The 27,412-nt window shown below is 36.9% G+C and overlaps 2 protein-coding genes across 6 annotated transcripts in view; one reads left to right on the top strand and one right to left on the bottom strand.

Annotated features, from left to right (window-relative positions):
• The window catches only part of LOC129263722 (oxysterol-binding protein-related protein 11-like), a 37,621-nt gene extending 35,820 nt beyond the window's left edge, over positions 1-1,801 (bottom strand). For all 4 annotated transcript variants that reach the window (XR_010293909.1, XR_010293910.1, XM_064101032.1 and 1 more), the window contains exon 1: positions 1,719-1,801. The gene's annotated coding sequence lies outside the window, so the exon portion shown is untranslated. The remainder of the gene's footprint in view (positions 1-1,718) is intronic.
• Positions 1,387-25,279, top strand: LOC129263231 (RUN domain-containing protein 1-like). Of its 2 annotated transcripts, none has more exons than XM_064101035.1 (15): positions 1,387-1,450; positions 7,865-8,062; positions 9,171-9,315; positions 10,072-10,164; positions 11,117-11,224; positions 12,337-12,489; positions 13,745-13,903; positions 14,488-14,610; positions 16,681-16,823; positions 17,062-17,170; positions 18,037-18,132; positions 19,772-19,885; positions 21,495-21,685; positions 22,581-22,675; positions 23,653-23,858. In XM_064101035.1, the coding sequence occupies exons 2-15, from the start codon at positions 7,938-7,940 to the stop codon at positions 23,757-23,759; spliced, it is 1,761 nt and encodes a 586-aa protein (XP_063957105.1). In that variant the 5' UTR covers positions 1,387-1,450; positions 7,865-7,937; the 3' UTR covers positions 23,760-23,858. The 2 variants fall into 2 exon arrangements, with proteins under 2 accessions (XP_063957105.1, XP_063957104.1); XM_064101034.1 differs by lacking the exon at positions 1,387-1,450 and adding an exon at positions 5,181-5,331 and having other exon boundaries at positions 23,653-25,279.
• Positions 25,280-27,412: the final 2,133 nt, after the last annotated feature.

The raw sequence follows: 27,412 nt of genomic DNA, 5'->3' as shown, positions 1-27,412 counted from the left end.
TCTATCCTTCCTGAATTCCTTTCTTTCATTCCATCTATCTTTATTTCTTATAATTTCCTAGCTTTCCTTCCTTTAATTCTGTGTTAATTTATTTTCTTTATTCTTTCTTTCTTATTTCCCTCATTTTTTTTTCTTTCTTTCCTTCTTTTCTTATAGTTTCCTTCTTTTGTATTTCCTTCATTCTTTCTTTCCTTAAAATGTTCTTTGCTTCCTTCTCCCTTCCTCTCCTTTTTCTTTTTGTTCTCTTTCCTTCTTCCATTATTTTCTTTTTTTATTCTCTCTTCCCTTCATTCATTCTTATCTTTCCTTCTTTCCTTTTCCCTTATTTTCATTCTTTCCTTCCTTCCTCCCTTCCTGATTTCTTCATTCTTTCTTTCAAAGAATGAAGAAAACCCTTTTTCCTTCCTTCATTCTTTCATCCTCATTTTTTAAAGTTTTTTTCTCTCCTTCATTCTTTCTTTCACACATTAATTCATCTCCCATTTCTTTCCCTTCTTTCTCTTTTTCTTTATTTCAAAGAATGAGGGAAACATTCTCTCGTTCTTTTCATGTTTTTTTTTCTTTTTTCCTTTTTTTCTTTACTTCATTTTTTACTTGAACTTGATTTTTCCTTCTTTCTTCTCCATTCACTTTTCTTTCCTTTTTTTCTATCTCCTTCATTCTTTCTTTCACCCATTTGTTCACCCTCCCCCCTTTCCTTTTCTTTTTTTCTTTATCTTTGTCATTTTCTTCTTTCTTTCTTGCAAGTTTTAGTTCGTTGTTTTCAGTGATTCCCTTTTTTATTTTGTGCCATGGACATTTACAAAAGTACATGAAAATATATGATAGAGGGAATTAATAAAATGGCATATTGAAACTAATTTCAGTCATGGCAGGCAAGATAGAATCACTTTGAATTTTTTTTACAATATTACAACTACAAGATACACAGGCCAGTTCACGTTTAAAAGAGAGGAAAAAAGCAATAAAACTGCACTACTTTCTTTTGAAGTGGTAAAACGTTTTAAAAACTCTTTTCTGGGGAAGTGAAATATATTTTCGGGCAAGTATTTTCCAAGGATTTCACTTGCCCGACTGGGCAAGTGCTTCAAAAAAGTTGTGTAGCAACCTGATCACCATCATTACAGCCACCTGTCGTCATCAATATTTCATCGGTATCTCAATGACTAAAATATCATACTACCCTTGTCATATGTCAGTGTAACCTGTTACGTAACTTTGTCTTTGAATTGATTCTTTCCTTTTTTTTCATTCCAATTTCAGCAATGACACGATTCACGAATGACAAAAAAGAATGATTGGCAATCAAAGACAAAATGTCATTATAATATATTAATTTGACAATGTCAATGTTCTGAGATCTGACTCTGAATCTGGGTACCGCCGGTTACTGACACTCGCGCCATCATGACACTCCCTCCTTCCATGCCACTCTTTGATGCAGTCACACGTACGTTACTAATACTATGTTTGTTTTTTAACAAGTCACTAAACTTTCTAAAGATTAAAAAAAAGTCGGACCAAAGCTTTGTTACACACAACACCAAAACGGGTTAGTGGGGCAACGTAAGCGGAGGTAGACTACATTTTATTGACGTGATTGGTAACAAAATGATGCTTATTATAAATCATAAGAAGCAACGCAATACCATTCCACATACGATAGATCCTAAATGTTTCAATCAGCACACACAAGAAAGAGAAAAATTAGCTCTTACCCGATAAAAATAAACAAATAAAATGAACAAACAAAGTGATCTTCTGATCCTCTGACTTTTTGCGGTACGTACGTACGTAGGGTATGTATAGCGCGAAAATCGTACCTGAAATATGGAAAAGAACGCAAGATCAGCGGACACCCACCTCATTTGCGCTATAAATCCTGCCGTCAAACGGGGGCGGGGTAGGTGATGATTAAGGGGGATATGTATGGGTCTGTCACGGGGTCTGTCCATTTACCATAACGCTCAAAATATTATTTTGCTGCGGGCCACAAAATTTTGGAGATTTTAAAGTAGGTATTTGCATTTATTAATAAATCAAAATTACAAATTTATAACAATGATATAAAATCAAACATACATAAAGATACAAATAAGGTGACAATTGTATAGTAGTTAACTAGATATAGGCCTATATAGACATAATTCATGTAAACAATAACAAATGAATTTAAATGCAGAGGCCAGCTATCGTAAGCTGAAAGCTTGAAATAATAGCAGCCAGGGGAAGAGAAGGCTACATGGAAACCATAATAAAAATACTTTAGTTGGTCTTTATTATTTAAAAGTGATGTCACTTATATTGCTTAAAATATAATAAAAGGAAAGGGGGAAGAAAAAGGGGCAAGATGAAGTGTGTGCAAGTGAGTGCGTATGCGGGTGAGAATAAGAGATAAGAGAGAGAGAGAGGGGGGGGGAAAGGGTACGCCGCGTCCTACATAAGCATATATTTGTTGATTTAATCGTGATGGGTGAATAATTGTTCATTAAGGCCGGGGCCGGGGGGGGGTGATCCTAGTTTTCTATATATATATCTATGTTCACCCCCACTAGAATAGTATGACGTGCATGAATACCCCTCGATCGGCCCCCAAAACTCAGGCAAATCCCCCCCCCCCCCCCAATTACAAAAATGCAAGTGAACGAAAAATTAAATCTTTTAGACATAAAATTATACGATTTTGTGATGATCAATTTTGACATAAAATTATATTTCTTTCTGTGCCCCCGGGCAGCTGTTTTAATAGTCATTTGAGGGGCACCAAATTAACCCCCCCCCCCAATGCAGACGCATATTCACGCCTTTTAATAACTCTTGTTCTAGCTAGATTTAAACATAAAGATTATCATCTATTTTCTTGATGAATTAAGACCAGATGGAAATAATATGCCTAATGCATGGCACTAATTAGGTTCTGCGTTTGCATTACAATGGAAACATGGAGTGAATTAAGTTGGATCTAATTGTGATCATAATGATACGGGGGCAGGTGGCAACCCCCCCCCCTCCCCCACCCCCCAAAAAATAATTAAAAAAAATAATAATAAATGATTAAAAAATCCCTTTGTTCAAAATGAAATGTACCCTTTTTCAAAATAAAATGTGGGGTCTTTTTCAAAATGAAATGTGCCCTTCGTGAATTAATTTTTTTTTTACTCTATAGACAATCGATCTCGTCCCTGGAGTTGATTCGCTTTTATTTCATATTGTTTGTTCATTTTGTTTTTTGCGGCCCCTGAAAGGTCATGAATAGTCCAGAGAAGATTGAATTATAGGTGAATGATATCTGAAATTCATGTCATGCATGAAAGGGCATTTAATTAAAACCTTCTCTTAATGCCCTTACGTATATATCGACCCTCTCTCGTATCGGCTACATAATTTGCCCCACACTATAGAATGCAATTAATATGGCTTTTTTATGTAGGCCCCACCCAAACTGCGTTAATTGTGTTTTAAAATATATGTGTACAATTGTCACTAATGGTGATTTTCTGTTATTTTTAATAGTATATAGTTCAATTTTATTATTATTTTTGGGGGGCGGGGCCTGCCTTTATGGGGCACATTACTTATTTGTACAAACAATAAAAACAACGAGGTGCATCGTGTGCCTAAAGCGGAGATTTAGCTCCCTTCTCAAATGTCCTCGGGTGCGGCACTGGGGGCTACTCGGGTGGAGGGGGGGGGGGGGTTGAGTAAAATTTTCCCTTTCAGTCAGGTCATTATAAACTTTTCAGTTCAAAGTACAAAATATAACAGTGTTCATTCTTTATGTCCTACTCTCAAAAAGTAGATATAAAGGGTAAAAACAAGTGTCGGGCGCGTCATGGTCTAGTGGTTCTGATGACTCTCGCCTTTCAAACAGAGGGTCGTGTGTTCGAATCCTAGCCATGTTGTGTTTTTCTTCAGCAAGAAATTCATCCGCACTCTGCTGCACTCGACCCAGGTGAGGTGAATGGGTTTCAGGTAGAATCATTCATTGCATGCACTGTAAATGCGCTGGTGATGATAGCTCGAGCTCAGCCGGGGTAACAAATAGCAGCGCTTTGTATTCTGAGGCAAAACAAAAAGTGCATTATAAATCCAGCTATTATTATTGTTATCATTATTATTCATTATTATTACTATTGTATTATTACTTTTATTTTCATTATCATTATTATAAAAACGGGTAAAAGGCTTCTATTGGAGTAAAAAAGCAAAAGAGAAAGAAAGGAAACAGCAATTAGAAAAAAAGAAAGGAAAAGCAATTAGAAAAAGAAAAAAGAAAAAAAGCAATTAGAAAAGAAAGAAAGAAAGAATTAGGAAGCAATGAAGGAAAGAAAGAAAGAAAGAAAGAAAGAAAGAAAGAAAGAAAGAAAGAAAGAAAGAAAGAAAGAAAGAAAGAAAGAAAGAAAGAAAGAAAGAAAGAAAGAAAGAAAGAAAGAAAGAAAGAAAGAAAGAAAGAAAGAAAAAGCGAAAGATAGAAAAAGAATTATATTGATAAACAAAAAATAAATAATAGGGAAAGGGTTGGGACGAAATGCAGATGAGTTAAATTCTATGACCAAAAACGTTTAAAAAAAAGAAAGATTTAAGACGAAACATTAAAGAAAGAAAGAAAGATAGATAGATAGATAGATAGATAGATAGATAGATAGATAGAAAGAAAGTTATACATGTATACGATATGTATTCTTGAGACCGATCGAACATTACAAAAAAAATAACCAATAAATAAAAAAATAGTAAAAATGAAATACAAATATAAAAAAATAACGATAAAGAGCCAGTAAAGATTATTTCTTTTAAAAATACATTCATTCAAATTCTAAATGTGCCGGAAAGGGGGGGGGGTAATGAACTACCCTGAATTTATTATTTTTAATTTTCTCGTGTATTTTTTCTTTTTCTTTTTTAAATTCCCGCGGTCCTTCCTACCCGCGGTAGTGCCCTGCTAATTCCCCCTCTTTCCTCTATAAGTTACGCCACTTGAATGATTGAAAGTATGACATGATTATATTTATTCGATCCGCCTACGTACCCCTCCGGCTACCCCTCCCCCCCCCCCCCCCCCCCCAATAAAGAGCACACGCAAGCGTAACTCTGATGACGTCTTTACTGCCTACCTCGTCTCCATATATTTTTCGTTAGTTCTTTGAATTTAGAATTGAAATGGAAATGGGCGCGAGGTTACCATACATTCGCGTACTTTGTATCGCTTTCGCCGTGCATGCGATGATTTTTCGAGCCATATTTTCCTGAATCAGTAGATGCCAGATGGTATTTTAAGGTCAACAGATCGTTAAGTGTGAAGAGCAATATGTATGCAACGCTGTAATTATCGTAAGAATATATAAATATTGCTGTGGATTATTTTATTCAAGATCGAAAATGTAGTGTTTGTTCGATGATGTTGATGATTAATTGATACCGATAGGCAAATCGCCGGGTTCTTGCGCCAGAGTTGTAGGGGAAGGGAACGACGATGGTTCGCTGATGGGCAGGGGATATGGATCGGGACCCAGTAAACACGGCAATACGCCGGACTTTGTTTTCATATAGGCCTACGTTGTCGTTGAAAACTATTTGAACATTATGTCTTACTCTTATTTGTGTAAAATATTCTTCTACAGATCATTACCAAGGCAAAGGGAGGCAGCGTACAGTAGCTTAGCTCAGTTAGTTTTAGAGCGCATCTTTCGGATAAGATTAGCCTGGAGTGCTGGAGCCTCACTAAAATTAAAAAATGACTGTTTTACACAAAGTTTTACTTCTTTTCCTACCTCGAGCGAAGTTCGTGCAGGTTCCTCACACATATAATTCGCTGCCGATTTCAAACATCGCATGCGATATGCGCGAGATACCGGCTCCGGTCCGTGCTCGGACCCCCGCGCATGCGATGTTTTGAAATCGGCAGCGAATTATTCATACATCACTTCAGTAGAGGCGCACAGCCAATATGGGAGACTCTCCAATAGGGGAGACAATCTCCCACATTGGAGACTTGCTTTGCAAAAGGACAAAAGAAACAAAACCAACAAAAGCATGATTTTTCCACCCAAAATGTTGTCTCACTGAGGTCAGAAGCCCATTTGTTTTGTTTGGGATTGACAACAAAAATCCTTATCAAAACAAAAGTAGACGGTGAATATTTAAAGTAGACGGTGAAAAGGGGTAATTTTTCATGAGGAATCTGCTTATCACATTTTTATTTGCCGCCAAGGTAATCCTTTTGCAGCAAATGTACATAAACAAAGAAAATTGGACTCCAAAACTGGAGACTGTATCTGAAATTGGATACCCAAATTCTTTACAAAAGTCTCTGATATTGGAGATAATCTCCCACATTGGAGACAGTCTCCAATATTGGCCGTGCGCCTCTACTGTACGTGTGAGGAACTTCATGTTGGCTCTAAATCACCAATTTGAGACTGATAGAAGCATGGAAAAGAAGTGAAACTTGGTGTAAAGTAAGAATATTAGTTTGAATTGTTTTTAAATGTGATGTTGCATGAATTTTATATTTTCCCCCCATAAAATCCCACCTTTGTCACTCGGAATATCAGATCGAGTTCACGGTCTCGAAGTTCGGGTAGGTGGAGTGTAGTGTAGCGGTAGTGAAGTGGAGTGGAGCCTGCAAGAACTTCGCTCGAGGTACTCTCCATGGAGCCTGGGACGGGATGGTATAGACCCACATATACCAAGTATCCCATACTGATACTGGCTGGTATGCAATTGAGGAGACTGATGACGTCATCCACTCACTATTTCCTTTGTATTTTATTATATGAAATATGAAATATTCTAATTTTCTCCTCATTGTCAAGTCAAACAACAATGATTCCTCCCTGAACATGTGAAATTAGCATTGTTTTATAATACTATATGGTTCAGTCAAGTTGGTCCTTCTTGTTAAATCTGTAAAAAAATGAAATAATGTGTAATTCAAACAATAAAAAACAAAAGAAATAGTGAGCGATGGACATCATCGACTGACTCATTTGCATGTCACTGAGTTGTGCATATCACTGTTTTGTGAAAAATAAGCAAAACTTTAAAATGTCATAACTTTCTTATTTTACATCCGATTTTGATGAAATTTTCAGCAATATGCAGGTTTTATTTTTCTCTATTTATTCAAATAAACATTGTTTACCAATACTATACTTATTGTATATGGGCTAAGCCCCCATTTCCCCCCACTAGGAAAAAATAACATTCTTTTTACACGAAAAATGATGAATAAAAAAAGAAGAAAAAAAAGATGAGCTATACTCACATTGTCGCCATCTTGCCGTCTTTGTTATCATAGCCAAAGATACAGATGTGTATAGAGGCATGAGCAGTTCCAACTTAGATAAAAAAATACTTTTGTCGGCCGATAAATATCATGGATTGTAAAATACTTGCATCGGCTAATAAATATCATAAAATCACTTCATGATATTTTACGATGCTGCCAGTTTTTCATCTCCGGCAATCAATTTTCTAAAGTAAGAAACAAAACATCAGTATAAACATATATTTTCAGCACTTTATCTGAAAATCGGTAGTATCAAAAGGAACGGTATAATCCAAGGAAAAACTGGACCAACGTTCGAACTGTCAGACTTATGCCTTATTACTATTCTTACAAGATTTGTTTTATTTTACTTTCCCAGTAAAATCCAAGTCAGCCAAAGTTGAAACCACCATGCTTTCCTTACCGTTTCCAAGGATAGACCTAATTGAAATGAATTCAATTACATGTAAGTGACAATCATCATTATTGAAGCAGAAAACTCTGCTGAGATTAGCTGTTCTGCTCAACATAAAATTACAAGCTCATGCTAAGTATTCAATGCTTTATATTCTCTTTTGCTGGTTTGATCCCTAGTAATCTGGAACCTTTAATTCCTTGACCTTGATCACCCGACCTTCGACCTCTGACCCCTGCGCTATCAAGACTGATGGATGACTCGGTGCTCACTGATGATTCCATGGAGAACTTTGATGGGGAGCGGCCGAAGGGAGAGAGATGGGCCCCTGTCGGCGCTGTTGCCCCCTCGCCCCCTACCATCATGGGCGAACAGAGGTAAGTGTGGTTATCATATGATCATAGAGGTGGACAAGTATCATCCTTTTAATTAAAAAAAAAGATCTTATATTGCCCTCGTCTGACTGACCCCAAAATGTGAAAGATTGTGTTTGCTAATTTACTTTTTTTGGCAGACATAAAATGAACAAAAGCAATGTTTTGTTATAGAGACTTGGATTTGGTTGAAGAATTTGCCCAAATTTGTTTGAAATGGCTTAAAATGCACTTTAACATAATGTGAATTTTCTGTTTTATTTACAGTATAGTCATGTTCAAATAGCAGATCAGCTGAATTAACAAACTTCACTTTTCTCCTTTATTTACAGTCCAGTCATGTTCACATGGCAGGTCAGCTGATTAAGCCCAGCGCACACTCTGCAATGCGATTGCAACAAAACGACAGAGTGTGCCCAACCAACAACGTGCTGCAAAAGCGACCTGCCTTGTCGAAGTAGGATCAGCCCAAATCTCAGACATTTGACCTGTCAAATTTCTCTGCTATTCCTCAGCGACTTTGTTGATTTCAGCCGATCAGATTTGTCCTAGACGATGACGTCAAGGCCAATTCGCTGCGCTTCTGCTGCATAGACAACATACATGCAAAAGAAGAGGCGCCATGAGATGCAACGCGCTGCAGAGCTGTTGCAATATGTGCGCTGGCCTGCAATCTGATTGCACTGAGATGAGATTGGCAACTTGTTGGAATCGGATCTTAGTGCGTTCGCATTGCATAGTGTGCGCTGGGCTTTAGCATACTTGTGACCTTTCTCTTTTATTTACAGTATAGTCATATTCACGTGGCGGGTCAGCTGAGTTAACGTACATTTTAACTTTTCTCTTTTATTTACATTCATGTTCACATAGCAGATCAGCTGAACAAACATGCTCATAACCTTTCTCTTTTATTTACAGTAGAGTCATGTTCACATGGCAGGTCTGCTGAGTTACTATACTTGTAACTTTTCTCTTTCTTTTGCAGTCATGTTCACATAGCAGATCAGCTGAATAAACATGCTGGTAACCTTTCTCTTTTATTTACAGTAGAGTCATGTTCACATGGCAGGTCAGCTGAGTAATCATACGTGTAACTTTTCTCTTTTTGCAGTCATGTTCACATGGCAGATCAGTTGAGAAATCTCGAAGAGGAACAAGATCAGTTGAATTCTTCTCTCCTTGCACTCACTTCTCACTTCGCCCAAGTCCAGTTCAGACTCAAGCAAGTTGTGACATCAGAGGGTGAAGAGAAAGAGGTAAGTGTGAATGGACCCCATTGCCCCAACTTCGGCAGCTTTATAGGTAAATGTGAATTGACCCCAGTGCCACAATAAGGAAGAAAATACAGTCTGAGCTAAGCCTGAGTCGAATAGGTGATTGATGATGGCGGTCACCGGTGCAAATATATCCAGACTGGTGTTCGGACAAAATAAAATGACCACCCAAGTGTTTGTATTTATAAATAAAAAATATGCACCAAATTGGCTCTGTAAAAAATGTGCATTGCTGAGAAATTAGCAAAATAAGCTTTCCATAATATGTTGGGTATTTTTCCTAACAGTATTAATACTCTGTCCTACATGCATTTTTGTGTTAGTGATTATCAGAATTATCTGTTTTCAGCTAAGATTTCAAGATTTCACAAAGACTAGTTTACTTCAATGTACCAGAACTAGATCTAGGCCTACATGTATGATAATATGGTAGCATTTAAGTTTGATTTTAAAGACTTTCTTATCAAATAATTGTTTCCTGCAAGTACAGTACTTTCTTTTACCTTTAACCTTATAAATTTGTTTGCCCTTTCTCAGCATTTACACATTTTCTTCCAGAGCCACTTTGCTCATTAATCTATGTATACAAACACTTGTTGTTAATTTTATTGTATTCTGTTTGAACTCATTTTGAGATCATTACCACAACTGACATTTATCTTTAAAAGTGGACGTATAAATCACCAATGGGGATGTATGACCTTTGACCTTATAAATCTGTTTGACCTTTGACCCTAGGATTTACTGAAGGAGCTGGAGGAATTTGCTTTCAAAGGATGTCCTGACGTCAGAGGATCTAAATCACAAGATGCAAACACATTAGAAGATGATGTAAGTATTTTTTCATCTCAGAGTAATCAACTATCTTGTAGATTTCAATAGTCATTAAGCCAAGAGCGTACAAGTTACATTTATATAGTGCTTAATACTTTGCGTTTCTAAGCACTTTACATGTAATCATCATTACCCTGGTCATTGGATCCACCACTGTTCCACACATAGAGTGCACCATTTCCACTCCCTGGGGATTATCTTGGCCAGGAACAGTTTATCGGTGCACAAATGCCAATCTAATCCCATTGACGTTCACATCCTATACCGGGTACACATTTAACACCTGGGTGGAGAGTGACAAATACAAATATGGACATTAGCACCGGATGGGATTTGAACCCTTTACTCTTGAATTAACAGTCAAGTGACTGAACCACTATACCACAATGCCAGGCCAAGAAGTCCCTCATCAGTTAGGAAGTGAGCATTGCCAATATAACCATATAATAAAGCAGAGTAAATTAAAAGTGTATTGAAAAAAAAAACCCAACTACATGTAGTTGTAGTCTGTGAAGCACTAAGTATTTGTAATTTCTAATAAACGTGTGTGTGTATGTGCAGTTGGGTTTCAAAGATGCATATCAGTCAGATATGATTTTTTTTTTTTTTTTTAACAAGTGCACACCTAGTTACCAGGAATCCTTATAGCATTTCCATTTATTTGAGTGCAGGATAAAAGAGCATTGTCGATTAAATGCCTTGCTCATGGGCATAGGTGCCCATTAATATGATTATACACATCTGGTGTAGACCTTTAACGTCACCATCCGAAAGATATGACCTGTGCTCGAACCTTGAACCTCTGCACCAATTTGCAACCTCCACACGTACATGTACATGTAGCTTGGATTACAGATGCACGCCACAACGCCCAGTTGTGTTCTCACTGCCAATATATTTATCTTCATTGTGTATATATGCTATTGTGAAAGTCTTTCTCTTTTGGCAGTGCGAACGAGAGCATGAGAGTAAAATCACAGAGCAGAGAGAGAAGCAAGCAGAGCTCATCAGCCAACTGAAAAATCAACTGGAAGATATTGAGACGTTTGCATATGAGGTAAGAAGGTCCTTTTCTCTAAATTATTGATAGATTTCAAGGTTATACACTATACTTCTAAAGAAAAAAAAGGACCAAAGATGCCAATTTGAAGAATGTATGATGGTGTGGGCGCGTCGTGGTCTGGTGGTTCTGGCTCTCGCCTTTCAAACAGAGGGTCGTGGGTTCGAATCCTAGCCATGGCGTGTTTTCCTTCAGCAAGAAATTTATCCACACTGTGCTGCACTCGACCCAGGTGAGGTAAATGGGTATCGGCAGGAAGTAATTCCTCAAAACGCTGTGCGCACCAGAATCGGTAGACTAGCTTAGCCGGGGTAATATAGGAGCGCCTAGTAAGGTGGATACGTGCGCTATACAAATCCTATATTATTTATTTCATTTATCAGATCAAAGAGTCATTATTTGCACTCCAGGAAGGCAGTGGGAATCTGCCACATACAAATGTAATGGAGAAACAAGGAGCCATTATTGAGCAGCTCAGGAATGAGCATGATCAGAGTCTGTTAAAATGAAATGATAATTTTAAACAAAGCCCTCTGATATGGATATGTCAGAATTGCACTTCTTCAAAGCAAATTGGCAAATTTCCATCTTTCAAAGGCATTATCTATCAATTCATATTCAGTTCTGGTGGTGTATAAACTTTGAATTGATTAATTTGCAGTGAAAGTGATAATACTAGTGTTGCCAATTTGATGAATGGAGCTGATCAAACAATTTTGTAAAGAAATATAACACATTTCGCTTGCTCCAGAAAGAGACTGGTAATCTGCCTCACACAAGTGTAATAGAGAAACAAGGAACCATTATCGAACAGCTCAAGAATAAGCTTGATTGGTTTCTTGCAAAATTGAAATAATCAGAATAAAATCCTCAAATTGGCAATGGTAGATTAAACTACATCTATCTTTTTGAAGAAGAATCTTTAACTTCTCAAATTTGCAATGGAATGGAAACTTCAGAATTGTCCTTCAATGTAAAATGAAAAAAATTCAACTTTCAAATGCATTTGTCATATTCACTAAACTTTTGAAGGAATGCTGCCAATTTGATGAACGGAGCTGATCAAACAATTTTTAAAAGAATTGATATCACCCATTATTACTTTGCAGGAAGGGACTGGTAATCTCCCTCACACAAAGGTGATGGAGAAACAAGGCACCATTATTGATCAGCTGAAGAACAAACTGGACCTCAATCTGGAAGACTTTGAGAAACTCTCCACTGAGGAACTCAAACAGAGGGTCGACAGTGCCATCGGGAGGGTAAGTTTGAACCTTTGATTACATAACATTTGCTCCCGCGACTATTACTCCACTATGAATTCCACTCACTAATCGCATGACTAATTTCAACCCCTAATTTAACACTATACCCTACCCTAAACCTCAGCCTGAACTTAACATGAAACCCTATTGCAACCCTAACCCTAACCCTCAGGGGTGTGAGATTTCAGATGTTTAGCTGATTTCAGACATTTGTTTGTTTTGATTTTCAGCTTAATTTCAGCTTATTTTTGGCTTTCCTCTGTACAAAAGTTATGGGAGCTCTTTCTATTTCAGATTTTTTCAACACTCTTCAGCTTTTTTCAGATCTTTTTATTTGTGACCACTCACACCCCTGAACCCTACATCTTAGACAAAATGAAGCCTGGAGCAAATGTTGCAGGAGAAAAATGTTGTGTTACCAAAACTTCATCGAAGATTGATTGTATTTGAACAGTATTGAGATTAGCCCACTTCATGTACATTTCATAATGTTTGATGTCTCTATAAAAACTGCATTACAATTTTCATGGGTTCTTGGATTCTAGCTTGCTGCTTGCACAACGTAAATTTGTTCTTTTCTCTCTGAGCTTTGTTTTAATACTATGTTTGATGTTAAAAATGATTGTGATGATGACAAATCAGTCAGATAAATAATCAGGTGTGTATTTCATAAAACTTTTCGTTAGTTACGATCAAACAAACAACTTGGCCCAGTCTACAAAGAGTTGTGATTGATCCGATCAACCACAACTATGGACAGCCTGCAACGTCAACATCTAAAATGCAAATTTGTTCAAAATATTTTCTAGATACGATGTATATTCATACATTCATCGTTCTCTTGAAGATTCAGTGTGATTCTCTTTGTTTACTATTAGGAGATTGTGCAGATTTTTTGTAGAAAAATTATAATATGGATGGATTTCCATGCAGTTGAGATTGATTGGATCAATCGCAACTCTTTGTAAGACAGGGCCCTGGTGATCCTTTCTTCTAGTAATTGAAGCGTACCTGATTTCTATTAGCCTTGATATGGTTGTTAACAAAGGTTCACAATTTTGTTTGTAAAGTCGCACGTAAGCTACGGTAAAGACTATATTGACGTCGATTCGGCCGACTCAGTACCCAATAGAGTTTATTTAGTGAGACTACGCCTCATGAATATTCATGTCACAGAATATAGTGTAATTTCCAACTGAGCTAAAACAAGTTACAGAATGGTAAAATCAATATCTCATCTGTTCTCTTTCAGATCGTCAACCCAGCTAAGGTCAAAGAACAGGTGATACACCAGCTCAAGAACCAGATAGTTGATCTGGAGAGATTCATCAACTATTTACAAGATGAGGCGCAATCTCCTCTGGTCTTATCAGCTAACGACGAGCTGTGTGAATGTGAGGTCCACAAACTTGTGAGTAGTACCTGTTATTGCTTGATGATGATGATTATGAGGATGATGAGGATGATGATGGTAGTATTAAAAGATACATGTGATTATGATTGTGATGATGATGGTTATTATGATGATGATTATGATGATGATGATGACGATGAAGATTTATTATGATGGTGATGTTGATTATGACAATGAAGATTTATTATGATGATGATAGTTATAATAAACGTGATGATGACCCTCTTGGAATGGATGGAACGTGATATGTTTTAATAAATTTATTGAATCGAGTATATCATTATGATGATGATGATGGTGGTATTGGTGGTGATATATATTATGAGAATGGTGATGATCATTGCTATGGTGATAATGATGATGATGATGATGATGATGATGATGGTGATGATGACAATTATGCTGATGGTGGTGATGATGTTGATGGTAGTGATGATGAAGAATATTATGATGAGAGTGGTATTGATTATCATAATGATGATGATAATGGTACATGGAGGTGGTGAACGTCATTGTGGCAATGATGATGACGATGATGACGACAACGATGATGATGATATTTCTTCTCTTTCCGTATCTAGGCCCCGCCTTCTCGTGATATCGATGCTGGTTCTGACGGAGGATCAGATACCCAATGCTGTACACATCCTGGTGGTGTGAAAAACAGGAAGAAAGTCAAAGGAAAAACTAAAGAAGAACTTAAGGTACGTCTTCTTCCAACTTACATATGAACTAGACCATCAGATTTGTATCTTAGCCGGAGGAGGAGGGGAGGGGAGAGGAGGGAGAGAGGGAGGGTTCTACAAGAATTTAGTTGAGCAAATCTGTTACACCGTGCCACTAGCTGACTTTTGATGTTCTAGTTTCTTATATTTTGCAAAAGTTAACAAATTAACTGCAAAGCTCTGGAATCACCTTCCTGCTACTGTTGAATTATTCAAGAAAGCCATTAAATCCCATCCATTTTGCTAAAAAGGACAATGAATTGCATGGACTAAGCTGACCATTCTGAGGTGTTTGATTATTGATTTAGTGGCCCAAACATGGAGTAGTGTGTGCACAGTGCTTTGTAACCGAAGGGAAAAGGCGCTTTATATCAAATGACCTTTGGATTGGATTGGAATAAGAAACAGGGTCGATTGCAGAAAATGCTACTAGATAGAGAAATTGAATTTTGCATTGTGGCATTAAGATTCTCGAACGATGGAAATGTAGGATTTATTGCCTACATGGGAACATAAAAATGAGGAGGATGCTTGTGTGAGCTGTGTGGCTTTCTATTTTAGGTCCCATATATGTATATTTCCTCGATGACCCTCCTCGCTGCTTCGACCTTTAATATTTAAATTGCAATTCTGTGAAGTACCTGCATATTTACTTAGTATAGAATTGCATGCATTATTTACTTGTGAATCTCCATATGGTTATGTTGTATACTGTTCCATATGGATGCTGATTTGATTGAAGTGATGCAGGCCGTCATGATATAGTCTGAAACTGTAAGAATTTAATGTATTATTTTTTATCTCTTCTTAATAGTGTCCTGAAGTAATGTTTTTATTGATTATTCGATGACAGAGAAATGCCAGGTGTGGTATCAATCTTAAAATGAGTTCGAAAAAGAATTCAATAAAATGATCGCCCAATTTTCTGTATAAAAAAAAAAAATTGTGCCAAATGGCTCTGGAAGAAAGTGTGTAATTGCTGAGAAATGAGAAAAATAAATGCCGTATTCCATCAAATGTCAGCTTTTTTTTTTTTTTTACTAATATTAATACACTGTCCCACATTAGCTTTTCTGTGTTAGTGGTCATAAGTATTGTCAGTTTTCAGCTAATATTTCATGATTTTACAAGGAAAAGTTTATGTTAATGATCTATGATAATAGGGTGACAATTAACCTTGATTGTAAAGACTTCCTCATGAAATAATTGTTTGCTGCAACTACTGTATATTCTTTTACCTTTAAAAAGAGTTGTGGTAAAGGAAACAAGGGCTTTAATTTTCTTTTTCATATGATTTACAATTCATTAGATTTTGTGATAACCTGGAGAGCATTTCATGAAAGGACTTGTCAGACGTTTTATCCAACAAGTCCTATTTTATCTGACTGTTACCATAGAAACAGTGCCTCTCAGCCAATCAAAATTAAGGAAAGCTGTCAGGTCTGACAACTTTTCGGACAAAAGTGTTGATGAAACGCTCCCCAGGTTAAGAATTTCATATTTCCAGCATTGTTCATCTTCTCCTTCTACTGCGTTAATGTGAAGTGTACAAATAATACCTTGGGACACTACAGTGTTCTTCTGCTCATTTTATTACAGATGAGCTCTATTTCCATGGCCCTGGGAAGTGGGGGTGCTGGCTGTGTTGAAGCACCCCAAAGATTTTCCTTGGGGGTGTGGCATGTATTATTCTCCATAGACAGCACCCCCTGGAATTCTGTAAGATGTGACAAAATGGAGAAATGTATAAAAAAAAAATGGTCTACATGTTATGTAGAAACCCCCCCCTTTTTTTTTTTTTATTGTCAAATTTATCAGGTAAAAATGAACTTCATTTTGGAGTGAATCTTTTTTATAATTTTTTTTTGCCTGTCAAATTTACATCAGCACCCCCAGTCAAAAAATCGTTCCCAGGGCCCTGTCTATTTCTTATATTAAGAAAACTCTTACATGTGCTGTACCTATATGTATCATTTGTACGGTGCAATGCAGCCTGTTGGCATGTCAACAATGACTCAATATTACATCTAAGTTTTTATTTTATTGCAGAAAATCAGAGAGTCCAACATTTCTGCCATGAAGAAAGCCCTTGCCGTCCTCCAGTATATCACGATATCACAGCTCGGTTGCGGGACGGACAGGATGAAAGAAAGACCAAGGAGAGCAAAGGACGACATTGGAGCAGATTATTAGTAGGTTCATCGCCTTAAAGTCAGTATTGATCAAATTGGCAACAATATAGGCATCGAATGTTGAAAAAAAATGAAATATGGGTCGGAGCTTGAGTCAACATAACAGTTTTAGGGTACCAGTTACAACTTTTAAACAGTCAAATTGTTTTTATAGGCGTTGCCAATTTAGAGTGTGTAATGGGGATGTATTGCTTAGAAACGCAATGTAAATGTTGCATAATTTGTTTGATTATTTCAGTGATCTCTTGCAAAACTTGGACAAGGCTACAGAGCGAGTGATTGAACTAGCACGGAAGAAACAGATCCAAGATGAGGAGGATAGAGACTATGCCAGCGACTCATCCGATGTAAGTTAATTATTCCCCCCCCCATCAATTTTCTATTGTATAATACAGATCAAGTTATGTTTTGTATGTTGCTTTTACATCAAGATACGGTCGCAGTGACTTATGAAATCATGTGAAAGCATTTCATCGTATTCAGCGACCAATCATTTTGGTAAAAAATGATCGGTCGCTGAGTACGGTCGGAGAGGGTCTTTAGCGACCGATGCAAGCTTGATGTGAAAGCACATCGTACTCAGCGACCGATCAAAATGCCCTATTCATCCTTTGTGATGTTAATGTGCATAGTGTGAAATATGCGCAGATCATTATGCGCACAAACTTACAGCAACCGATCGCTCTGGGTCTGACCAAATTTTGACGGCGGTGTGAAAGCACGTCCGATCGGTCGCTGTGTGAAAGCAGTATTAGGGAGCCATTGCTAAAAGAGTTTGCAATCAAATGCAACTCCAGGTTCCCGTAAATACTTCTTGTGGTATTAAATGCACAATTTCTATATTAAATGTACTACCAGCCAATCGGATTGAAGGATTTTAGTAGATTGTTACTGTTATTGCGCATCGGTTATTATTACGAGTTTTGTGAAACAGGGCCCCTGATGAAGAAATGTCTTTTAGGAACCCCATTGCAGTAAGACTTGCAATCAAACGCAACTCAAGAAATCAATTGCAACTCACTTTTCAAGTAATCACAAATGTGTATTTTTTTCTACTTAAATTTGGGTTTGAATGGCATTTAAACTTTGAAAAACCCTTGAAAAACCTGCCAGAAATCCTGGCAACTTATTGGCTCAAACCAAATTTGTCAGTGAAAGTCGGTGACTTATTGTTTCATGAAACGCTTTGATCTGTTTGTCTGGCCTATCCTAGAGCCCCGTAAGTCGGCCGCTTGATGATGTCACCATAGCAGTCAGGAGAGAGCTCGCTCCAGCCTTGAGGGCGCTGTTCGAACATGGATTAATCAGGGTAAGTTACATGTTGTTCAGTATTCTTTGCCCACATTAAAAAAGATGTAGGAAATAAAAGGCGAGGCATCAAAATTATTTCAACACCAATTGCATGTGCAGATATGTTTCCTTCAGTCTTATAGCTTTCACATGAATTTTCGGCCAAGTAACAATTTTGTTCTTAGACAAGCTGAATTTTTCTGGTTTTTGTTGTTGTTGTCCTCTTTCAAGTACAAGTAAGAGAAGAAGAAAAAGCACCTGCCAGACTTTTTATCCTGTTTTATCAGTACTGTAATAACTTTGCTTTTCAGCCAATGAAAATGAAGGAAAGATGTCAGATCTGACAACTCGTCAGACAACAATCGTTGATATAACCCACCATGACAGGGGGTTAATTGTAAAATTTGTCAACCATTTTGTCAAACTAAACATAAATTTCTGAATTGTCTGTGTTTTTTCTCAATCCTTTTGTACCTCTGATCGAAACTTGAAATTCAAGACAGTAGTAACTAAAGAAGAGAGTGTCACTAATCAGGGCTTTGAAATACCTGACTTTCTGAGGGATTCTGATTTTTTTCATCAAATAGCAATTTCAATAATTGAAAATATTGAAATATTTTTAATTTCCAAGTGTGAGTTGAGCATTAGCACTCCATGGTTTATCGCACTGTGTCTGTGAATTCATATCAAGTATATGTACAACTTTCCACTTCTTCATATTTAGCCCATATGAAGCTTGTATGGTGAATTGAGCATTCGAAAAGCCTTTCAAACAAACAAACGCTGATGCTTTCGGCAGCGCTAGTAAACACATTGCCATGTGATATGGTCAGATTGCTACACGTAGCTGCACCGACTTTGTGTCAACCTTGCCTTGCTACACGTGCAGCAGTTTTGGGCTCGAGTACTTGTACCAACCGCCCAATCCTTGGACGTGTTCAGCAAATTTATTATGATCACATTGTTAAAGGCCAAGTCCATCCCAACAAAGAGTTGATTTGAGTAAAGAGAGAAAAATGCAACAAGAATAACACTGAAAATTTCATCAAAATCGGATGTGAAATAAAAAAGTTATGAAATATATTATGAAATATTTTCACTTAATTTTACAAAACGGATATATACACATCCTGGTCTGTATGCATATGCAAATGAGGGGACTGATGACATCACCCACTCACTATTTTGTATTTCATTATATGAAATATGAAATATTCCAATTTTCTTCTCATCCTCCTTTGAATCAAAGTTTCATTCCTCCCTGATCACGTGGAATTACCATTGCCTTAACTTTTTATGGTTCAATCAAGTTTAGTCTTTATTGTCAAATTTGTGAAAAATGAAATATTGTATAATTCAAACAATAAAAAACAAAAGAAATAGTGAGTGATGGACATCATTGAGACTCTCATTTGCATATCACTGAGTTGAGCATATATCTGTTTTGTGAAAAATAAGCGAAACTTTAAAATGTAATAACTTTCATATTTTACACCCGATTTTGATGTAATTTTCAGTGTTAGGCTTGTTTGATTTTTCTCTATTGATTCAAATCGACACTTTTCTAGGGTGGACTTGACCTTTAATATATTTTGATAAAGTCAATTCTATATTTTAATCAAGTCAGTTGCAAGAGGTGTTATTCATTGTCATTTCAGATGAGTACAAGTCAAGCTCTGATGACACCGATCACTGCTTGTCTTGCCCCCAGAAGTATTGCAGGACAGACTGTCCACGCTTGGGAAGTCTTCAGCAAGTATTTTGAGATCAAGGTAAGATAGAACATGGGCCCCTCAAGTTTGAATAGCTTTAGAAAGATTACTATAAATCCATTGGTTCTTTCTTCGGAAAGTAGCGTATAATCAAACAGTGACACAACATATGCTTTTGCAAAATTGCTCTGGGGTCCGTTTCATAAAAGACTTGCAACTGTTGTAACTTTTACTTAAATGGGAACTACCATGGTAAAAAGGGCTCAGCAGCCAATCAGAATCAAGGTTACCATGGTAGTTGACTTGATGGCAACGTTACAACAGATGTTGTTTGAAGGTGTGCATGGTGGCATGTACAATCGCTGATGTGGTTTACGGTACACCATGTGGAGTATTATAGAAGAAGAAAAAGAAATGGATAGGCGAGAAAGTGGAGATTTGAGAGTAGAGTTTTCTTTTCTTGAATGTAGTCCTGAAAAGGACTGTAAACCAGAAGAGATTGATGAGTTGAAACAGCTTGAGGATGGATGAGGAGGTGCTGGCTTGAGTCGGCGAGTAGAGATGATGAACAGAAGCAGTAGAAAGACTTGAGGTTTCGGGCAGGTTGACTGTCCGTCTTCCACTTTCTCGCCTTTCCATTTCTTTTTCTTCTTCAAAGGTACAACAGTTGTAACTCTTTATGAAACGGGCCCCTGAGCTTCATTTTGTCTAAGATGTGGAGTTAGAGTTGCAATAGGATTTTTTGTGTTTGGTTCAGGGTTAGGTTTAGGGGTAGGATATGGTGTTGAATCCAGGGTTGAAGTTAGGGATTGGATTAGTGTGTGGGAGGATTTCTTTACTGTTGCTGGAGTGAATGTCATGGCATCAATCCAACTCTTCATTGTGCCTTTAACCCTTAACGTGCCATGAACACATATCTGTGCATCCACTGGAGTGCCACAAACACATTTTCGTGCAATGGTCATACAGCTATTGTAATGCCTATTGCATTTTGAGGAGTGCATTGCATGCATGATTGATTCCATTGTTCAGTTCAGCTTATGGTCAAGAGGTTCAACATAATTGTCTCAGGAGTGATTCCCTTTTTTTATGAATAAAACAATTAAATATATACTCTGAAAAAAATGGTACTCGCTGATTACAGTGAATGGCACATTAAGAGTTAATGGGGAATCTAACCTTGGTCATGAAATGCTGTGTGACAGATGAGAAAAATAAGGGAAAAAACAGAATAGTGAAATTTAACCCCAAAAAATCAGACTAGGAATAAGTGTAAGTTATAGTAGTTTAAAAAATGAGATCACTGTGACTGTCATTTTCAAATTCGCAATTTGGTAAGTCGGTCATGACAAATGGTAGGGATAACTTTCCCATTGGTTGTGTACTGAATTGTTGGGGATTTGATGTTTTCTCGTAAGTATGTATACCCCTGGGGCAGTAATAGATAAAATGTAGCACAGATAGCACAATGTTATATGTCCTCATGAAGAAATAATACAAATTGAAATAATGAAAATTACATTTAAGCCATTTAGTGTATATTGGAGCCAATGGAAGTGTAGCCCCTACCTTACATCACTATGACATCACCAGTGTGGCCAATTTGAAGTCTCCGTAGGTATAGTGGTTACGACTCTGTTCAGCGATCGGTTGTTTGTTATCTTTACAGAAAGGAAAGCAGTTTGCCGAATCACCCGCTCGTCGTCTCTCGCAAGCCTTCGACCTTGACATCGTTGGCGGAACGGCCATCACTTCACGACAGACGCTTCTCGCCGCCATAGACCATGTAGAAGAAACACATGAACCACTCAGAAGAAGTCATGAAGCTCGGTTCAAGGCGTTCGTCTGTCAAGCACTCAAGTATGTATACTGTTATATAAAAAAATTACATTAAAAACTTTATTCCTAATTGAGCTATATCGATATTTAAGCCTGTATTCTCGAGAGGTTTCAATTGGACCATGGCCTTTGCAGATTTGTGTACATATGTACACTTATTTCATCACGTACGCTAAGAAATAACGATTATATGCACACTTTTGGCAAAGGGCATTAAGGGAAGCACTAATTCATGGTTTTGTACCATGGTACAATTGAAACCTCTTTTGAGAATATGGGCCTTTTGGAGTCAAGCATTTGCAAGTATCATGAATCTCAAACTTGCAAAAAACTTTGATCTTTTAACAAATTTGTGAAAATGTTTCTTTAAATCTAATCTTTGAAAATTATAGTCAAATGAGCATCATAAGCACGGAATTCCATCAAATGTCAGGTATTTTTCAAAGCAATATTAATACACTGTCCCACATATGCTTTTCTGTGTTGGTGATCATCAGAATTATCGATTTTGAGCTAAGATTTCATGATTTTACAAAGATAAGCTTATATTGATGTACCAGGGGGGTGTTTCATCAACATTTTCGTCCGACAAGTTGTCAGATCTGACATCTTTCCCTGACTTTGATTGGCTGAGAAGCACCGTTACTGTGGTAACTGTCGGATAAAACAGTACTTGTCGGATAAAACGTCCGACAAGTCCTTTCATGAAACGCTCCCCTGATCTAGATGTATGATAATATTTTGACAATAAATCTTGATTCAAAAGACTTTCTCATGAAATAATTGTTTGCTTCAACGTCTTGTACCTTTAATTCTGAAAATGTGTTGTTTTTTCATTATGCATTATATATATAATTCCCATTGCCTAATACATTTTCAGCTCTAGTTATTTATTTATTTTGTATCCCCCCCACAGTGAGCAGAAGCTTGCCTCTTGGTGCAGACTGGTATGCAGGACACATACTCTAATGGATAGCTTCTATCAGTCATGGAGTTACATGTTAAGATCAGGTATTTACCACTCTCATTTTCCAGAGTAAAGGCTTTAAAATCAGAAAGTCAACAGTCTGCTCTACTTTTTGAAAATATCAGAATTTTTTCTTGATGGTCAGTTTTTACCACGGCTGTCTCAGTTTCTGCAAATATTTTGCATTAGAATCCATTTGAAACTTAAAGGTTATAGCTCACTGGGCTTGCAACTTGTTTACCACTACTTTGCAAATCCAGATTTGGTGAGCTGCAGAGACTTCTGCAGACAAGTTGACAAGCTCTTTGCCTGACAGTCAGTGGATGCTGCTGCAAAGTCACTGCGACGTGTCGGAAACAGCTCTGAGACGTCGCTGCAACTAAGAAAAGTCAAGTACTCTGAGGCTTTGCAGTAACATCCCCCGTGACCATCAGATATAATGCAGGTCACCTTGTCTCCAGGGGCCTGTTTCATAAAGAGTTACAACTGTGGCCCGTTGCGAAAGAGTTGCGTTTAAACGCAAGTCAAAAAATCAATCGCAAGTCCCAAATGTGCGCTGTTGATTGGTAGAAAATCAAGTTACGCATTTTTTTAGAGTTGCGATTGATTGCAACTCTTTCTGCAACGGGCCCCTGTTGTAACTTTGCCATTATGGCAACTACCATGGCAACCTTGATTCTGATTGGCTGCTGAGCCCTGTTACCATGGTAGTTGCCATAATGGCAAAGTTACAACAGTTGTAAGTCCTTAATGAAATGGACCCCTGATGTCTCTGAGTTGCCGCAGAGATGTCTCCTTGGTCAGACCGAAAACACATTTATGTTGGAGATGTCTCAGCTACTTTAAGTTTGCGAGATGTCGCTGAGACATCTCCATTTGTAAGATGGGGCTGTAAGTGTTTGCTTTAAAATATTTGTTAATTTCAGGGTTTCAAGTCAATTTATATAAGTCTCATCTTAACCTCAATTTTGTTGGAATACATTTATTACATGCTTGTGTTTTTCCCTGTTATCTGTACTAGGATTTGATGGTGGGATTCAAATATTGGACAAACTTAGCGACATCAAGTTCTGCCTGCCCGTTGATCTTGCCATTAAGCAATTCCAGAATATCAAAGATGCCTTCTAACCTGATACATCAACACGTTTTCTAACCCCTTCATCTCGTAAGTGCGAACACACTGGTAGTCATAAGTACAGCTGACTGTCTAAATGCAATATGAACACAGGTCTCTGTGTAATAGTGCTGATGGAGAATCGTGCTGATTAGAAGAGATGATGAACACAAATTAACACATATATTCTGATGGGTAGGTTCACACTCTTGGTCTACGTTTCTCCTTGCAAGTATTGTATGAACACATTAGTCATACAGCAAATGTGTGTATGCAGTTTGAACACACTTCTTCTGTATCATAGTGATGATGGACAATCATTCTGATGAGAGGCGTTGATACAAAGAATGGATGCCGTATTACAAATCCCATCTAGGTAGGTTCACACTTTTAATCGACGTTTCTCCTTGTGAGCAGAGTATGAACACAGAAGTCATACAGCCAGTAGTGTGAATGCAGTTCTTTTGTGCTATAGCGATAATGAACAACCATAATGAGATGAGATGTTGCACAGAGATTTACTCATCTCTTCCAACAGTAGGTTAAGCATGTGAATTCATAGTGATAAATACCAGTATACTATTCTATGTCCCCTCTTCTTATTTTGCCGTAAGTGTGAACACGTCCAGGATGTATGGCCTAGGGGCCCCATCTTACAAAGAGCAATCGTAACAATGGAAATCCATCAGTGTCATAATTTTTTCTACAGGAAATTTGCATAACGTCCTTTGTAAACAAAGGAGAACACACCAAATTGTCAATATATTATACATTACATCTAGAAAATTTTTCAAACAAACGTGCATTTTATATGTTGACATTGCTGGCTTTCCATAGATTGATCTGCGATTGATAGGAGCAGTCGCAACTCTCTGTAAGACGGGGCCCTGTTGATACTCTTGTGTCCTCCCTTTTTTTCTTCTCTTTCCTTTTTTTTAACTATCTAATTGAAAAAAATAGAGGGCAAGGGGGATCTTCCTCCCCCTTGCCCCCTTTACTGCTGCCCCTGTAATGGACATCATCTCAGATGTTTCGCAATTTAAAAATAAACTGTTGCCAATTCGATGACTGTTGCCAATTTGATCACTGTTCACTTGAATAGTGATTAATTATTTTCATAAAAATCTATGGTACTCGTTGAAAATATGCAGCTTATCCTGAGAGTATAATATGAAGGTTGCCAATTTAGGAATTGAAATGCTGTTATTATTATCAATATCATGTATGATGTTTGTCTTATAAGAGTTGGACATTGATATATTTATCAAGAAAAGATCTCTCTTTACATAATTAAATTGTGACTTTTCAATGTGAATTATTTAGTTTCTGCAGTACTTCCATTGTAAATGAAATGAACATTTTATTATAAACATTGAATACAAAGAACTCCTAATCACTACATGTTAGTGGTGACTGAATTTCATGTATAGACAGTTTTAACAATTGATTAAGTAACTGTGCTCACTGTTACAATTGAATAATTTAAAATCTTATATTTGAATTGAATTGTAATGAAATTCCAGTAGATTTAGTTAAAAGAATACCGTCATAGAAGATGAACACATTTTGTTTCTTATTTCTCATTATATTTTAACCATTCCAGAGCCACACCCCCTGGTTCTTTGCATAGATGAACTGTACGTGTATTTTATTTGGTAAATTACGAATTCGTCTACTGCCAACTTGTCCACTTACCACATGGTCTACTTTCATTTAGTCTAATGCCATTCCGTCCATCAACATTTTGGCTAACAACCGTTTGGTCTGATAACATGCTAAAGGTCCGGGAACGAATTGATTTTAAGATCCTCTCGCTGACATTCCAATGTTTGAAGAAATTAGCTCCAGTCTATCTTCAAGAGTTTATATCAGAATATTCACCCTCCCACAACTTGCGCTCAAGAAACAAATCACTCTTAATAGTTCCTGCCACCAATACCCAGTCTTACGGTTCACGATCTTTTTATTCTGCATCCCCTCATCTCTGGAACAATCTACCACAAAGTATAAAGCAAGCATAGAAATTCAAATCCATGTTAAAAACTTACTTTTTTGTTAAATAGCCTTTCCCTTTGCATGTGAAGCCCCTCAACTGTTTAGTCTACTGTGAACTATACAATTACTTTAGTTTTTTGCTGAAATTCCTTCTCTCTTTCTATTTTTTCCTAAGCTCTTAGAGGCATGTTGTGTTATAAGCGCTATACAAATAATGTTAATTGTTATTATTATAACCATTTGGTCCATCTTCTCTTTGTCTGATCACCTTTTCATCTATGACCATTTTGTCTCATAAAACCAGTTGGTCTAATGTCCATTTCATTTTCATTCACTCTGCACAATGAACTCTTAGTCCAATTAGACCAAATGGTATATGGACTAAATGGCTATTGCACCAACTGGTTATTAGACGAAGTGATGAGTGAATGAATTGGCAGTTAGACCATGTGGATAGAGGACAAACTGATGGTAGACCAAATGATAGTAGACAAGTTGGCAAATGGACGAATTGGCATTAGACAAATTGGAAATAATCCTTTTATTTATTCCATCTTTAGTTCATAGGAGTTTGTGTGTGTATGCGCTATGTACACAAAGTTCAGTGTTACTAAATTATTATCATTATTCTTACTATCTAGTGTGTCTGCATTAAAGGGATGGTCCGGGCTGAAAGTATTTATAACTTAATAAATAGAGTAGAATTCACTGAGCAAAATGCAGAAAATTTCATCAAAATCGGATAACAAATAACAAAGTTATTGAATTTTAAAGTTAAGCAATATTTTGTGAAAACAGTCGTCATGAATATTCATTAGGTGGGTAGATGATGTCACATCCCAACTTGTTCTTTTGTATTTTATTATATGAAATTAGTTTTATTCAAATTTTTTGCTCCAAGAACTAGAAAAATTGGATTGACAACTGATTTAGTGCATTGGATATTTATTGCTGCAACTTATTTCATTATAAGGGAGACATATTATTCAAACCATTATGAAATAATGAAAAAATTATGATTTCATGTAATAACATAAGAAAACAGAAAGTGGGGATGTGACATCATCAGCCCACCTAATGAATTTTCATGACGGCTGTTTTCACAAAATATTGCTAAACTTTAAACTTCAATAACTTTATTATTTGTAATCCGATTTTGATGAATTTTTCAGCATTTTGCTCAGTGAATTCTACTCCATGTATTAAGATATAAATATTTTCAGCCCGGACCATCCCTTTAAGTGCGATATCAAAAGGATTGATAATGTGTTTCATTTTTCACGAGTAATTTTTATGGTATAGGTAAATAATAATTTTCAGGTGCGATATTTTTTTCTGAGCTTCATATTTTATAACATATCACTGACACAGGTGACAAGTGGGACCTTGCAGCTTAGATTTTTAAAAGTCATATTCATGTTAAAGGGGAATCCAGCCTTGGCCATAAAATGTTGTGTTGGGAAGGAGAAAAATAAATTAAGCAGAATGGTGAAAGTTTGAAAGAAATCGGACAAGCAATAAGAAAGTTATAGCTGCTTTAAATTTGAGATCACGAATACTATGTAGATTTCAAATTGGCAACTGAGTAAGTAAATTATGACAAGGGGCAAGGACAACTTTCCCATAGGCCATGTACTTGATTATCAGGGATTTGTGGTTTTCTCCTAAGTAC

Source organism: Lytechinus pictus, chromosome 6, assembly GCF_037042905.1.
Source record: "Lytechinus pictus isolate F3 Inbred chromosome 6, Lp3.0, whole genome shotgun sequence".
In the NCBI taxonomy this organism is placed as follows: domain Eukaryota; kingdom Metazoa; phylum Echinodermata; class Echinoidea; order Temnopleuroida; family Toxopneustidae; genus Lytechinus; species Lytechinus pictus.
Note: the sequence above shows the minus strand (reverse complement) of the source record. Positions and strands in the feature narration are given on the sequence as shown.

Bases quoted from the DNA above. Each gene is read 5' to 3' on its own strand.
- LOC129263231 (XM_064101034.1), top strand. From the start codon at position 7,938: ATGGATGACTCGGTGCTCACTGATGATTCCATGGAGAACTTTGATGGG. The intron at 16,824-17,061 runs GTAGGTTCATCG...TGATTATTTCAG, and splicing joins GACATTGGAGCAGATTATTA to TGATCTCTTGCAAAACTTGG. The intron at 22,676-23,652 runs GTATTTACCACT...TATCTGTACTAG, and splicing joins GAGTTACATGTTAAGATCAG to GATTTGATGGTGGGATTCAA.